The following is a 16,312-nucleotide window of genomic DNA, read 5'->3' on the forward strand; positions in this document are numbered from 1 at the left end:
GCAAATTTAGTCTATTTCACTGTAATAGGGAAGACTTTGACCAGGTGAGCTGGGTGCCTTGCTCAGTGTGTTGTCCAGGGGCTGTTGATGGGCAACTTCAAGGCCCAGCTCTCTCTTCTGATGGTTCTTGCCCTTTCAACCAGGCTTGGGCTGGGAACACTTCATGCCTTCAAAAAAGAGGACAGTCCTCTGGCAGCTCTGCAAACCTCCATGAACCTCTGCAAGCCTGTCCTCCATGAAAGAGGATACCACCCTACAATATATGGCCGTTCCCTCCCACCCAGCCATCAGAATGATTATTTTGCTTGTTGATCAGCAGGTGGCCAGAGGGACTTACTAAAATGGAGGACACTGAATGGCCATTGAAATGCATTGGTTCATTCTGAATGGCGATAGGAAATCATTGGAAGATTTTAGGGATCATCTTCATATTGAAATACCTAAAAGAGATAAGCATTTATTTTTCATAGAAAACCACTCCAAATCAAAATACTTGCTAACAGAGTGGTTTGAAGTTACAACTCCTGTGACCCCCAGCACAGCTGTTTTTAGGGGTCATCTCCAAATATAAAAAGAAATCGAATACAATAAACAGAAGGGGACTGCAGTCTTACATAATGATTTATAAGCACCAGTTTCATATTGCGTAGACATGTGGGAGGTTGTTTTTTCCCCCAAAACTGCCAAAGATTATTTCCATGCTTACATACACCCCACCCCCACCCCGGTCCCAGGCAACCTCCTCTTACAACAGGCCTGCATTTCCCAATGGCCATAGGAATACATTAGAATGATACCACAACCCCTCAGGAAACAGAGGGAGCCCCCAAACTGCTCATGGATAACAGAGGTACTACCCCCAAACATCCTAATAGTCCTGACGTGATGCATGCTCCATAGGAATGGCCTGTCTTTCAGCATGGCCATATTACAAAAACCTTCTGAATGGCCATAGGACCTCATCAGTGAGCTCATTCTACAAATGGAGGTCCACCACTGGGGGTCCACACCCCCTCCCTCGTTGCCACCTTCTGAGCTTCCCTCAATACCCAGAGGAGGACCTTAGATTCTGGACATAGAGTATGGGTAAGTTCATTCTGGAGGAGGCAGGCCATGAGGTATTGTGGTTCCAAGCCATATAGGGCTTTAGGTTTAAACCAGCACCTTGAACTGAGCTGAGAAGCATTTAGGCAGCCAGTGTAAGCAGGTCAGAGTTGGTCTTGTATGTCCAGACTTTCTAGTCTCTGTTATCAATCTGTCCACTGCATTTTGCATGAGCTGCAGCTTCTGAACCATCTTCAAAGGCAGCCCCATGTAGAGTGTGTTGCAGCAATCTAACTTGGAGGTTACCAGAGCATAGACAACCAAAGCCAGGTTATCCCTGTCCATATAGGGGCATAGCCGGGCTATCAACTGGAGTTGGTAGAAGGCACTCGATGCCCCTGAGCCTCGTGACAAAGATGGCTCGAGGAGGACCCCCAAGCTACAGACGTGCTCCTTCAGGGGGAGTGCAACCCCATCCAGAACAGATTGAACACCTTCCACCTGGTCAGCAGAACCACCCACCAACAGCATCTCTGTCTTGTCTGGACTGAGCTTCAGTTTATTAGCCTTCATCCAGTCCATTGTCATAGTGAGGCACCACTTTAGCACATCCACAGCCTCAGCTGAATAAGATGAGAAACGGAGCTGCTTATCATCAGCATACTGATGACAGCACACTCCAAAACTCCAGATGACTGCACTCAATGGTTTGATGCAGATGCTGAACAGCATGGGGGACAAAACTGACCCTATACTGGAGAATCCACAGGGCCAAGCAACATTCCCCAAGCACCACCTTCTGGAGCCAACCCTCCAAGTAGGAGCGAAACCACTGCAATGTAGTGCCTCCCATTCCCTATTCAGACAGTTGTCCCTGAAGGATACCATGGCTGATGGTATCGAAAGCCACTGAGAGATCAAGGACAATCAACAAGGGTCACACTCCAACTGTATTTCTCCATAGGTCATCATACAAGGCAATGAAGGCTGTTTCTGTGTCAAAACCTGGCCTGAACCCTGAATGAAGTGGATCCAAATAATCGGTCTCATCCAAGAGTGTCTGGAGCTGGCTTGCAACCACCTGCTCACTCAAGGACCTTGCCCAGGAATGGAACACTTGCAACCAGCCTATAATTATTAAGGTTTTCTGGGTCTAGGGAGGATTGCTTCAGGAGTGGTCTCACCACCACCTCTTTCAAGTGGCCCAGGAGCACTCCCTCTAGCAAGGAGGCATTGCAACAGCCCCACACGAAAGAGCGGAAGCCCAAATACCGCTCACAGGCAGCCAGGTTAGCACCCCCAAGCATGCTAAGACTCACTATTTGATGCATGCTCCCTAGGAATAGCCTCTACTTCCTCAAGGCCATAATATTCAGATGTCCTTCTGAACGGCCATAGAAATGCATTGGGTTTTGACAAACAGCTCCACAGAAAGGAGCAGGAGCTCCAAATCTATTCATGGATGACAGAGTTAGTACCCCCAAAGGCACCAAGATACCTGATGCCATTCCCCCTTCATAGCTATGGGCCCTCCTTGTTCATGGCCCTGATATTCAGATGCTCTTAATGGCCATAGGAATCCATTGGGCTGAGACGAGAAGCACCACTGAAGAGAGCAGGAGCTCTAAAACTACTCATGGGTGATTGAGGGAATACCCTGAGAGGCCCCAAGAGACCTGATGCCATTCCCCCTCCAAAGCAATGGCCCCTGTTTGCACATGGCCATGATATTCAGCTGTCCTTCTGAACGGCCATAGGAATGCACTGGACTCAGATGAGAGCAGCCCCGAAGGAAGGAACAGGAGTGCCAATACTGCTCACAGGTTACAGTGGGAGAAATGGCCACTTGTTGCACATGGCCATAATAATCAGAGGTCCTTCCAAATGGCTATAGGAATGCATTGGATGGAGACAAGCAGCCCCACAGGAAACAGCGGGAGCCTCAAAACTGCTCATGGATGATAGTACTCCCCAAGAGCCCAAGGGTCCCAATGTGATGCATGCTTCATAGGAATGGCCTCTCCTTGCAACAGGAAACAGGAGGGTGCCTACAGATGCATTGAGGGTATCCCGCCCCCCAAATGCCAGGAATCACAAAGCCAGACATGCCAGAGGCTGAGCTAATCAGAAGGCATCAGAATAGCTCCGAATCTCCGAGGTGGAATGAGGCACTTCGGTGGTGACCTGCTTCACTTTTGGAGTGCCTTGGTGCTGGTCTGATTTGCTTCGGATCTCACCGAGGCACCCCGATTTGCTTCGGTATTCGGATTCGGTACCAAAGCATTGCACAGCCCTATCTTTTAGTACATCCTGGTGGCTAGAATTATTTTTCTCTGCCTGGGGTGGTGGCAGTGAGGGGAGCAGCGATAGCTATATTCTGTGTACAAGGGAATATGAAATGCAAGGCTGACGCATTTAGGAAAACTTAAACCTGATGACTCCTTAGGACGGGCCTTTCCATTAAAAATGTTGAATTATGTCAGCTTATGAACAGCTAGGAAAAAGAGTGACAGGCCTGTAGTTGTGTATGTTTCGGTGAGTACACTGTGGGGCAACCATCAACAGCAAATGCCTAAATACAAGTCTTCTGTGTTTATAGTTACTTTTTATTAATTTAAATTGGATTAGATTTTAAGTGCCAGGCACCCATGCACATATTCACCCGAAGACCTTTCCTGTAGTAGTGAGAGTTGGAGGAAGACCTATTATCCTCCTCAGTCTTTTGGCCATATGGCTAATAATTCCATCTTTTTCCCCCCTGTAGTGAGTGGTTTTGGGGCTTAAGCCTGCCTGAACATTACGTATGCCCTCTCGTCAGTCATTTAACTGCAATCTGAACTTTTGAGGGAGAGAAGGGGCACAACTCACTCTTTGCACATGCTCTGAAGCACAAAAACTTCCCATGGGCGTGTTACTGCAAGGTGTCTCATAATGAATGATGAAAAACAGGCTGAAGCTGAACAGCCCACCTTTTCTTAGCCTTTCCCACCCATGGGCTCAATGGCTGAGCTGTTGCTGCATCACCAAATTAAATCGCTCTCAGTTTTTCTGTCCTCTGCTCATAGTTGTCAGCTGAAACATTAGGAGCAGGCAGGGGTGGGGAATGAGAGGAACGAAGCAAGAGACAGGGAAAGGGGCAAAGATGTAATGGAACCGGTCTTACAGAAATGAGCTTGGCTGTTAAGAGATTAGTTAATGCATGACAGAAACCAGCTTCACAATCACTTCTCCTGCTCCAGGGGGTTTGGGGTCACTTGGTAGAATGCTACTTGCGTCTTTCCCTTTATAGCTCTACAAGGAAAAGGGCTAGTTGGAGCAGTGGTTCTTAACCTTCAGTCCACTACCGCTCACCAAGTACACAGCATCAACATCAAGTGATGCCCCAGCCTCAAGTAATAGGATGTAAAAACAAGACTCCAGTGATGGCAACTTTACTCCGATATATAGATATATATTTTGATAGATGTATCCAAATTGCAAGCATTGGTTTAATGAGATCCTTGTACGTGATGACCATCAGACAACTGTTTAGGTTTCTTTGAACCCAACTGCCACTTTTTAGAGAACCTGTTTCTCCTTTGCCTTTGTTCGTAAGACAGCAGCTGCTTATTTTCTGTAAGCTCACCATACATACTTAGTTCCAATGTAAATGGAGTAATTTTTTTAAATGATTTTGGCACCAAGTGGGGAGGGGGCATTCCTGTTTGATTCCTCTTTGTGATGCCACTTTAAGGGCTTTGAGGCACGATCTAGAATTGTATCCTCAGGGTGAGCAATATACAACAACTGTCCTCCGTTGTCTGTCTGAAGACATTGCAAGAAGGGAGATGGGGCTATCTGAAATCCCAAATGCACTCCATTTGTCCCCAAAACTTCGGAATCCACCCCTCCCCATTTTTATAGATCACCTCCTGGTAGGCCTGTATTGTTGTTTATTTGGTCAGTCACTTCTGACTCTTCGTGACTTCATGGACCAGCCCACGCCAGAGCTTCCTGTCGGCCGTCGCCACCCCCAGCTCCCCCAAGGTCGAGTCCGTCACCTCCAGAATATCATCCATCCATCTTGCCCTTGGTTGGCCCCTCTTCCTTTTGCCTTCCAGTTTCCCTAGCATCAGCATCTTCTCCAGGGTACCCTGTCTTCTCATTATGTGGCCAAAGGACTTCAGTTTTGCCTTTAATATCCTTCCCTCAAGTGAGCAGTCTGGCTTGATTTCCTGGAGTATGGACTGGTTTGATCTTCTTGCAGTCCAAGGCACTCTCAGAATTTTCCTCCAGCACCGCAGTTCAAAAGCATCTATCTTCCTTTGCTCAGCCTTCCTTATGGTCCAGCTCTCGCAGCCATAGGTTACTATGGGGAATACCAATGCTTTAACAAAACATTGCTTTGTTGTCAGTGTGATGTCTCTGCTCTTAACTATTTTATCAAGATTTGTCATTGCTGTCCTCCCAAGAAGTAAATGTCTTCTGATTTCCTGGCTACAGTCAGCATCTGCAGTAATCTTTGCGCCTAGAAAGACACTGTCACTGCCTCCACGTTTTCTCCCTCTATTTGCCAGTTCTTGATCAAGCTGGTTGCCATAATCTTGGTGTTTTTGAGGCTGAACTGCAACCCAGCTTTTGCACTTTCTTCTTTCACCTTCGTCATGAGGTTCCTCAGCTCCTCCTCGCTTTCAGCCATCAAAGTGGTATCATCTGCATATCGGAGATTGTTAATGTTTCTTCCAGCGATTTTAACTCCAGCCTTGGCCTCATCAAGCCCAGCACGTTGCATGATGTGTTCTGCGTACAGGTTGAATAGGTTAAACCTGGGCCTGTATAGCCTGGGTTTAAAAATACAGACATGCGTGTACGTGCCAGGGGCCCTCTTTGAATTTCTAACTGTGTGCACATGTGCGTGTGCATGCCTAAAAGGCACAGACCCCTCAAAGGGGTTTGATGTGGCACTCTGTATTACAGTCACCTAACCTTCAACACCCGCAATAACTGATCATCTATTCAACCACCTTTTGAGGTTGCGGACTATGGTAAACAGAGAGTGTTCCACCTCCCTCTACGGAGGAACATAATCTACAAGGGGAAGGCAATGCGTTTTAATCAAGGGAGCAGTTCTGTATCTTCAAAAGGGATGTGCATATCCTTTCTTTTGAAAGAAATGTGGAGAAGTCCACCTTGAAGGAGCAATGTTTACACCAAAGCAGAAACAATGCTCTGGATCAGAGCACCATGAGTTACAAGCACACGGGACATAATATACAAGTATCGCTATGAAAAGAAGCACAAAATAAAGGAACAAAACTGTTTAGTATTTTATTCTTTTTATTTTAGATTAGTAGGCAGACAGTTTTAAGTCATAATATTCCTTTAAAAGTTCAGCACAGTATTCTTTGAAAAGTATTCACAAAATGCACTTCTAATGCACTGGACCTGCAGGTTTACTGAATACTGACTATCGGTGATATTAAAGTCCCAAAGTCAGGTATTACTGAACGTATTTCATATTGTGCAATTATTTCCCATTGGGCAAAATATTTCTTCTGTCCATCAGACGTCTTTGACACTCTCAGTTATAACCGGCTCAGTTGGTCACAGGAATGCAAAAAGGCATTTATCCTCTAATAACGGAGTGGTACATAGCAGCTATCAAAAACTCATTGGTAATAATGGGGCACTGTGAAAGGGATGGCCACATTTACAAGTTATTTGCTTGTGCCTTGTTTGTGTGTTATGCTCTTGAATTAGCCACGAGTTTAGGTTAAACCAACTTCCAATTATGTTTTACTTGGTAAGAGATTAGCCCTTTCTTGCTCTGTTCCCAGAAGGTTTTCAGGATAGGATCTATACAAAACAAAAGGAAATAATCTCAATGTTCTCAGCTAAGTAACACTATTAAGACAAAAAGGAGGAAAGAAAAGATAGCAACATTTGAAAAAGAGCCTCTCGGCATTCAGGATGAATTGAAACAGCTTATCTCTTTTTGTGAGCACTGAAGAGTGTCTTCTACTTCAGTAGTTTGGAGCACTTTTTGCAAATATAATTGTATTTCAAAGCTGATCTTAATTTTTCTCCTTCTTTACCCTCCTGTCCTCCGTCTCATTAGCTCACAAATCTACCATTTAGTCCTACTGGCTCCAGTGACACACAGGATTTTATTGGTGCTCTGCCACAACAGACTTGATAACCCAGATGCTTGCAAATGGTATCACAATGGTATCACCACAGCCAATAAGATGGAAGTGTCAGGGTGAAACTGGTCCCAGTGGAAATCTCCCTGCTGAAGCTGGTATTCAGCCCTGGACAGACTTTGCTACTGGTGCCAGTGACAGCTTCTCTCCCAGGGAAAACAGCAGCTGTGGGAAGGAAGATGGCACCATGGCCCTAATCCTAATCAGCTGCCATCCCCGCAGCAGCTGCTTTCTTTTTTTTTTTTTTAAGAAAAAGTGAAATATTAAATGCAATCACACATTTCATGCAATGTCTACTTTGGCCCTTAGTGTGGGCAATGTAAGGCAGAGCACTGTAGAGGCAAAGAGGGAGGAAAACGGCACCAGGCAAAGTTGCAGCCAGGAAAATAAAAGGATGCTGAACAGCATCAAAACAATGTGAATGTTTGGCAATGCAAGTGTTTTTGCAGTAGTATACTTGGCTGCATTGGATGGGCTACTTTCAAAGTGAATATGGGAGAGAATATTAAGAGAATACTTGGAAACCTGCTCATAAAGCTATCTGAATGTATCCTGCCGATGTCTGGCTGCAAGCCAGTTTAATCATCTAGGAAACAAACAGGAGAGATTGAACAAGTTGATATTAGTTCTTTGTGGTCTAAATGAAAATCAAGACAATAGTAATTTTTCACTTTAGGTTTTAAGATGAAGAGTAACTTTCACAGTACCTTTTATGCGCAGCTTCGTGGATATACAAAATCCCAGCAGCTAGTCCCTTGAGAGAAAGAAATTGGTTAGTACACTTGTATTGCTTCAGGTACAGCCATAATAAAAGGTCAAGTCAAAAATATTGCTTTACATACACTTAACAGAGGGAGTCCACCTTGTATGGCTGCAGCCCATTCAAACCCCAGCTTGTCATTTAGGAAGCCACCTATTGTTGGACCTACAAAAGACCTAAATAGAGATCCGGAAAAGAAACACACCAAATTTAATGTAGGTCTGAGAAAATATAACTCAGGATCCAAAGCACTGTACACTAATTGCACATTATGTTAGTTTCTTGGGAGTTTTCAGAAGGCAAAGACAACCCTACAAACAACTGCCAAGTCACATCATTTCTTTAAAAAAAGGTAGAATGCTGGTCACTGGTAAGGACGTGGGGACTCTCTCCCCCTCAGAAATATCAGCTGTTTACTGTCCTCTACAAGACTAGAGGCCTCAAAGGTGCAGTTACTTTGAGACATTATAGAAGACTGGTTTGTTTAACCTCCGTCACTGGCCATGTTTGCACAAAAGACTAAGCCAGAATTCTGGAGAGTTCTGGTTTACCATCCACAAACATGTTGCCTGGTTGCTCCTGCCTGGCACCTCCCGACAGCAGGAGTGGCTTCAATAATTAGGAGCTCACCAGGAAGAAAAAGCTTAGCATTGCATCCAGACTGGGAGTCCTAGCTTGTCACTCCCGAACAAGCCAGGAATCATAAGCAGACTATAACCTGTGGCTTCAAGCTCTGGCTTGTTAGGGGAACAATAAACCAGGGTTGGACATAACCCTACATTTTTCTCTCTTCCTGACTTCCTGCTTATTGAAGCCATACCTGTTGGTGGGAGGAGCCAAGTGGATGCAATCTGACAGTGGGGATGCACATGCTTGCTTGTGAATTCTTGCTCATTGTTTTGAGCAAATGCAGCCACCGATTCAAAATTCATTGGGCTTCATAAACTATATTTCCAGTTCATTCATTCATTCATTCATTCATTCCATTTCTATACCGCCCAATAGCTAAAGCTCTCTAGGCGGTTCACAAAAAGAAAAACCAAAGAGCACACAATAAAACAATATAAAATATATAAAACATTAAAACCACAGTATAACAATACAACCAGAATAAAAGCAGAATAAAACCTAGCAGCGATGCAGGGATTTAAAATGCAGATTTAAAACAGCAAAGCTAAAAGTCTAGAAAGCTAAAATGCTAAAATGCCTGGGAAAATAAAAACGTCTTCACCTGGTGCCGGAAAGAATACAGTGTAGGCGCCAGGCGAACCTCACTAGGGAGCTCATTCCACAGCCAGGGTGCCACAGCAGAAAAAGCCCTCCTCCTACTAGCCACCGAAGGAGCCTCACTTCCTTTGCAGGGGCTCATGGAGAAGAGCCTCTGAGGATTTATTTATTTATTAAACTTATCAATCGCCCATCTGGCTGGTCATCCAGCCACTCTGGGAGATGTACAACAATAAAAACAGTTCAAAACACTAAAATTCAACATTAAAAACATCACATTTCTAAAATTACCCTAATCTACCCCAAATGCCTGCCTGAACAACCACATTTTTAATGCGGGGCTGAAGCTCATTAAAGAGGGGGCATGGTGGAATTCCCTAGGGAGAGAGTGGGGGCCACCACAGAGAAGGCCCTCTCCCTCATCCTCACCAGTCTAGCTGTCCTGACTGATGGGACAGAGAGAAGGCCATCCGAGGCTGATCTTGTTGAGCGGCCTGTCTGGTGCTGCTGGAGGCACTCCTTGAGATAGGCTGGGCCGGAACCATATAGGGTTTTAAAGGTCAAAACCAACATCTTGAATTTGGCCTGGAAAACAACCGGTAACCAATGCAGCTCCTTCAGCACCAGAGTGATGTGATCACGCCGGCGGCTGCCTTTAATCAGGCGAGCCGCCGTATTCTGTACCAGCTGCAGCTTCCAAACCGTCTTCAAGCATAACCCCACGTAGAGCACATTACAGTAGTCTAAATGAGAGAAGACCAGGGCATGTACTACTGATGGGAGCAGATGGTCGGGAAGGTAGGGGCTCAGATGCCGTATCAGACGGAGTTGGTACAGCACTGTCCGGCTCACAGCTGACACCTGAGCCTCCATGAACAGCTGGGAGTCTAAGATGACCCCCAGGCTGCAGACCTGGTCTTTCAAGGGTAGCCATACCCCATTCAGCACCAGGTCAACATCCCCCAACCTCCTCTTGTCTCCCACCAAAAGTACCTCGGTCTTGTCAGGGTTCAGCTTATTCCTCCCCATCCAGCCACTCACCATCTCCAGACATTTGGACAGGGATTCTATGGCCAACCTTGGTGAAGATTTGAACGAGAGGTAGAGCTGAGTGTCATCCGCATACTGATGACACCGCACTCCAAACCTCCTGATGACAGCCCCCAGTGGCTTCACATAGATGTTAAATAGCATCGGGGAGAGGATGGAACCCTGTGGCACCCCCACAAGTGAGCGGCCATGGGTCCGAAACCTCCTCTCCCAGTGCTACCCTTTGGTACCTGCCAGAGAGGAAGGACCAGAACCACTGTAATACAGTGTCTCCAATGCCCAACCCCTCCAGGCAGTCCAGGAGGATACCGTGGTCAACGATATCAAAAGCCGCTGAGAGGTCGAGGAGAACAAGGGAAGAGCATTCACCCCTATCCAGAGCCCTCCTTATATCATCCACCAAGGCAACCAAGGCCACTTCTGTCCCATGCCCAGGCCTGAAGCCCGACTGAAATGGGTCTAGATAATCAGCTTCTTCCAAGTGTGCCTTCAACTGCACCGCCACCACCCGCTCAATCACCTTGCCCAAAAATGGCAGATTCGAGACTGGGTGAAAGTTGTTCAGAACTTGGGGATCCAAGGAGGACTTCTTTAAAAGCGGTCTTATCACTGCCTCCTTGAGGGCTGATGGCATCACTCCCTCCTCAAGGGAGGCGTTCACCACCGTCCTGATCCCCTCACCCAGTCTCTCTCTGCAGCTCATAATGAGCCAAGATGGGCAAGGATGAAGTAAGCAGGTGGTCGGCCTTACAGATGAAAGCACCTTGTCCACTTCATCAGAAGGAAGAAGCTGGAACCGATCTCGCAAAACCGGTTTGCCACAGACTACCTCTTGCTCACTAAGTATATCCACAGTGCACGGAATAACACTCCTAATCCGATCAATTTTATCTGCAAAGTGCCTTGCCAAGGCCTCACAGGAGGCCTTAGAGTGCTCCAGCAGTTCCGGAGCAACTGGAACGACCAGGGTCCGGACCACTTGGAACAGCCTCCTGGGACAGCATTTTTTGCTGCCTTCACCGCCACATGATAGGCTGAAGATAGAGCTCTAGCCCATGTCTGATCGTCTTTGGAGTGAGACTTCTGCCACCAGCGCTCTAGCCGTCTCACCTCCTGTTTAGAACTTGTAACTGCAGATTGAACCATGGTGCACTCCAAGCCCTGTTCAGGGGGAGAGGGCGTTTCAGAGCCACCCGATCTAATGCCCCAGTGATTGTGGCATTCCAGCCACCCACCAGGATCTCGACCGAGTGGCCGTTGGCATGCTCCAGAGAATCCCCAAGCATGTTCAGGAATCCATTCGGATCCATAAGACGCCTGGGGCGGACCATTTTAATGGTTCCTCCACCCCTGCAGAGGGGTTGTGGAACCGAGAAGTCTAACGTCACCAGACAGTGATCTGACCATGACAAGGGGGGGGGGATATACCCCCGACTTCCAGATCACTCCCTGCTTCTCCAGAAACAAACACAAGGTCTAGCACATGACCAGCTACATGGGTGGGCCCAGATGGAATAGGGTGCAGCTCCCAGGAAGCCATGGTCTCCATGAAGTCCCGACGTGCTCCTGTGAGGACAGCCTCCGAATGTACGTTGAAGTCCCCCAACACCAATAAGTTAGGGGACTGTACATGCACATCAGAGACCACCTCCAGCACCTCGGCCAAGGAGTCAGTCGTGCAGCGGGGTGGACGGTACACAAGCAGAATCCTCAGACTGCCCTTCGGGCCCAACCTCCAGTACATGCACTCAGCAAGCTTGGTCTCCCGGAGAGGGGGTCTGGTGAAGACCAAGGACTCTCGGTAGATAACAGCCACTCCCCCTCCCCGATCCCCAGCCCTTGGCTGCTGTGCATATGAAAATCCAGCTGGGCACATGGCTGCCAGAGTTGGAGCAGCCGCCTCAGCCAGCCAGGTTTCTGTAATACATGCCAGGTCTGCACCCCCATCCGGGATCATGTCATGGATGAGGGAGGTTTTCTGGGTAACAGACCTCGCATTGCAGAGCGGCAAGCAAAGGCTAGAAGAGTGGTTCACAGCCTGTTACATTCTGGGCCAGGGAAAGAGACTGTGGAACCCTTGGTTGGACTCTGTGACGAGTTTGCACGGCACTTTGAAGACAAAGTCGCTCAGATTCGTCATGAATTGGACACCATGATTAATGCAGTTCCATTGGTAGAGGTGTTCAGAGCACCGTCTGGTCCAGACACTGAGATGCAATGCTGGTGGAAAACAACTGTCTCTTTGCCACCCTCACCTCCACAGAGTAGGCTTGATAATGAGCTCTAACCTGTGTTCAGTCAGACTCAGCACGAGTTTTCCTCCACCTGCGTTCTAGCCGTCTCCCCTCTTGCTTCATTGCCCTCAGCTCAGGTGTATACCAAGGAGCTGGCCGGGCTCTGCTCAGAGGGAGAGGGTGCTTGGGCGCGATCGTGTCAACCGCCTGAGTCATCTCTGCATTCCACAGAGCGACCTGGGCTTCGACAGGGAGCACCAGCCATACCAGCAGGAAAATCCCCCAGAGCCCTCTGGAATCCATCGGAATCCATTAGCCTGCGGGGGCAGACCATTTTAATAGGTCCCCCACCCTTGCAGAGGGGGAAGGCTGCCAAGATTCTAAACCTCAACAGGAAGTGATCTGACCATGACAAAGGGACAGACGTTAATTCCTCCACTTTCAGATCCCCATCCTTCTGCCCAGTCGAGAAAACCAGATCAAGCGTGTGTCCTTTTATATGTGTTGCAGTGCGGGGAACCCCTTTTATAAAGTGTTGCAGTGCGGGGAACCCCTGCTCAGGGTTCCAGGCAGGAAGCCATGCCCATCCTTTCAGGATACTACTTTCCATTCTCCCTCCCCACAGTTTTCCTCCCTCTCCTCTGAAGAGACTCTCAGCATACCATAGGCTCTAAGCATGCTCAGTCCTCACTGGGCTGTTTTTGGGTGTCCCTCCCCCCAACCCACAGGGTGTTTTTTCTTTTCTTTTTTTAACACATCTGCAAACCTTCAGGTCCCCTCAAGCCCGTTAATAGCTCCCTCTCGTGCTTGGATGGTGCCATTTTGGCTACATTCGGATTAGCACTTGGAGAATGAGTTTGCTATGAGTACCATCGGATTGTGACTAGTGTAGGCATGCCATGACCTTACGTACCCAAGTGACCAGACGGCACTGAAGAGTCCAGAGACCAGCCCTAACAAACTTAACCCTTCCTCAAATCCATTCTCACTGCAGAAGGAAAGACAAATAGGTTATTTGATACAGAATACAGGTACAGAATTTTCATTTTGTACTCTTACAAGGTTTGGGCTTCAGCAGTCTGAAAAGCAATAGTTACGTAACCACAACAGTAGCGTCTACAGCAGACCTGCCTTGTCCTTACAGGCAGGCAGGGCCCCACCAGCTCCCTTTCCTCCACCTACTGTTTTCCTTGACGGAAGAATATGATAAGAAAGCACCGTCTCTTAAAAATGTTCTCAGTACCTACAAAACCACACCTCATCCTGTGTCAGGTGGAAGGGATGCTCCATATACTGGGTGAGAGGTCCAATTAACTTGGGGAGGGGGCTATTTCAACAGTGACATTTACCCGGTTCTCATGTCACAAATAACCCACAGTTAGCTAACCGCGTTGCTGAGAATGAAGCAGGAGGAAACGTGGTTTGTTCTTGGTTACAAGTCTGAGCTGTTCCTCCCCAAACAACACCCCCATTTTGGACATCATGATAACAAACAACCCAGGGAGGGCGTGGGCGGGGAGGTGGGAGCTGGCCCACTTGCTTGTTCCCATTCGTTTGCAGCTACCCAGCATTCATTTAAAGCCTGGGTAGCCGTGATGTGCAAACTGGACCACTGCCAGATCCTTAATTCATCATTTGTCTTAAACCGCCTTGCATATTTAAAACAATCCTGGCACAGACCTGTAGTTAGTTATGCTGGCTATTAACAAACCATAGGCTTCTAATTTGCTCTGCAATAGAAAATAAAATAAGTTACAAGTTTATCAAGAGAGGATAACTTACTATGCACAACTGAGTATCTCGGGGAATAGTGGGATACCGCTCATCCCAAGAGAAAAACCAATCAGGACCAGCATTAGTACAAACAGCCAAAGCTTGCTGCAAAACAAAGAGATTCTAAAATAATTTGAGGAAATGATGCAGCACTTCACAATATCTGTAACTCACATATGAATGTGGTATGCTCAGAGCCCCTCGCATCATTGCTCTTACAAGAATCACTCCCACTGATGGCAGGGCAATGGCCATTTGGTTAATTATAGAGAAGCATCCCAAGCCCAGGCTAAAAGTCATATTTTTAAAGACTCCATTGAATGAATCATAGAACCACAGGGTTGGAAGGGGCCTACACAAGTCCATCGAGTCCAACCCCCTGCTCAATGCAGGAAGCCTGATTCCCAGGCAGTCTCTCATCCAAGTACTAACCAGGGCTGACCCTGCTTAGCTTCAAACGAGATCAGACGAGATCGGGCACATCCAGCCGAATGCACAGTTAATATTTTTAAAAACTTATTTTGCCTCTACACCAGCCTTCCCCAACCTGTTGCCCTCCAGATATTTTGGAGTAAAATTCCCAGCATTCCTCACCCTTGGCCATGCTGGCTGGGGCTGATGGGAGTTGAAGTCCAAAACAGCTGGAGGGCAGCAGGTGGGGAAGGCTGCTCTACATTATACTTTTGGGGAACAGACTGCGATTGCTAGTAGCCACGAAGAACTGCCAGAATACCTGCTGAATGGCACCCAATGCGTTTGTGGCTGAGCAAGGATTTGGAGTCACACTTTCATAGCATCTTTTTCAGTTCAAGCAAGGTCCTTACATTTTGCCACAGGATGACAAAGATACTCATTTCAGAGCATTGTAGGACTTAGACTGGGGAGACTGGCTTTAAACCCCTGCTCAGTCATAAAACTCAATGTATCTTCCAGTGGCTAACTGCATAGGGGATGGGGCTAGGAACAAGAGTTTGGGACCCACCAGTGAGAAGGAGGAAACATGTCCCTCCCTCACCTTTTTTGGGAAAGGTCATAGCTCCATGGTAGAGCACATGGTTTGTATGCAAAAAGGTTCCATTCCCAGCATCTGGGGAAGGGCTGGGGAAGACTCCTGTCTGAAACACTAGAAAGCTGCTGATAGTTGGAGCATAGATGATACTGAGCTAGATGAACCAATGGGCTATCTCAGTGACTGGGCTCAGACAACGCAATACTCCACACTCAGGGGTTGAGTGTGGGTTGCCATTGAACTGTGGGTTATTGTTGAAATGTGGGTTGGCGTGTTGTCTGAACCCAGCCATGATAGAAAAAAAACATGGTTTGTTAACCATGAACAACCCATGAAGAGAACCCATGGTTTGTTGTTGGGTTGTGAACTGTGGGTTGTTCATGGACAACAAACCATTGTTTGTTAGCATAGCTAGGCAGCTTCCCATGTTCCTAAAATATGGGACTACTCACTGTTGGGACTATTCCCATGTATACTATCCTGAGTGCTACTACTCTGAGTGCATTGGAGAAAAGGTGGGATACAAATTAGATAGCAGTGAATTTCCTGAATGGGATAGATTTTTTAAAAAAACATTTCCTAAGCATCCCCACTGAAAACTGGGGAGTGGGGAGAGAGAAAGACAATAGAGTTGGATAGCATTCATTCCTGTCCAGGATCTGAAGTAGTAAGAGTACATAGTACAAGATGGCAAAACACAAGATGGCACAGGACTTGGATATTTGACAGCAGAGTACACACATCCATTCTTATGGGTTTCTTGGTTAGTGTGAAAGCTGCAGAAAAGGGAAACTTTCAGTGTCTGAGAAATGAAAGAAGTATACAGTACCTTTCAATGTGCAAGATAGGAGCAGGTCCCAAGAGAAAATAGCACAATGCTGTCAGTAAGCCTCCAGTGACCAACAGCCACTTCCTTAAATGCTGCAAGAGACAGAGAGCTGAAGGATTTGACTGTCACCAAAACATCACATTTGAATAAAATTAACCTGTTAATTCAACTGAGGAAATTCAAATCCCAGTTAATTCAAGTGGG

The 16,312-nt window shown here is 47.0% G+C and overlaps 1 protein-coding gene across 2 annotated transcripts in view; it reads right to left on the reverse strand.

Moving 5' to 3' along the window:
* Positions 1–6,342: 6,342 nt before the first annotated feature.
* SLC18B1 (solute carrier family 18 member B1) overlaps positions 6,343–16,312 on the reverse strand; it is a 29,753-nt gene continuing 19,783 nt past the window's right edge. Inside the window, exons 9-14 of one of the 2 annotated variants that reach the window (XM_084827562.1) lie at positions 16,109–16,200; positions 14,280–14,375; positions 13,411–13,485; positions 8,069–8,162; positions 7,934–7,980; positions 6,343–6,879 (exon numbers count right to left, since the gene is read on the reverse strand). In XM_084827562.1, coding sequence (XP_084683688.1) covers positions 6,813–6,879; positions 7,934–7,980; positions 8,069–8,162; positions 13,411–13,485; positions 14,280–14,375; positions 16,109–16,200 — 471 coding nt within the window. In that variant the 3' untranslated portion in view covers positions 6,343–6,812. The remainder of the gene's footprint in view (positions 6,880–7,933; positions 7,981–8,068; positions 8,163–13,410; positions 13,486–14,279; positions 14,376–16,108; positions 16,201–16,312) is intronic. The other variant, XM_084827563.1, reaches the window with a different exon arrangement.

Source organism: Heloderma suspectum, chromosome 1 (genome assembly GCF_057233095.1).
Source record: "Heloderma suspectum isolate Gila_16-S chromosome 1, 16-S_ref, whole genome shotgun sequence".
Lineage (NCBI taxonomy): Eukaryota > Metazoa > Chordata > Lepidosauria > Squamata > Helodermatidae > Heloderma > Heloderma suspectum.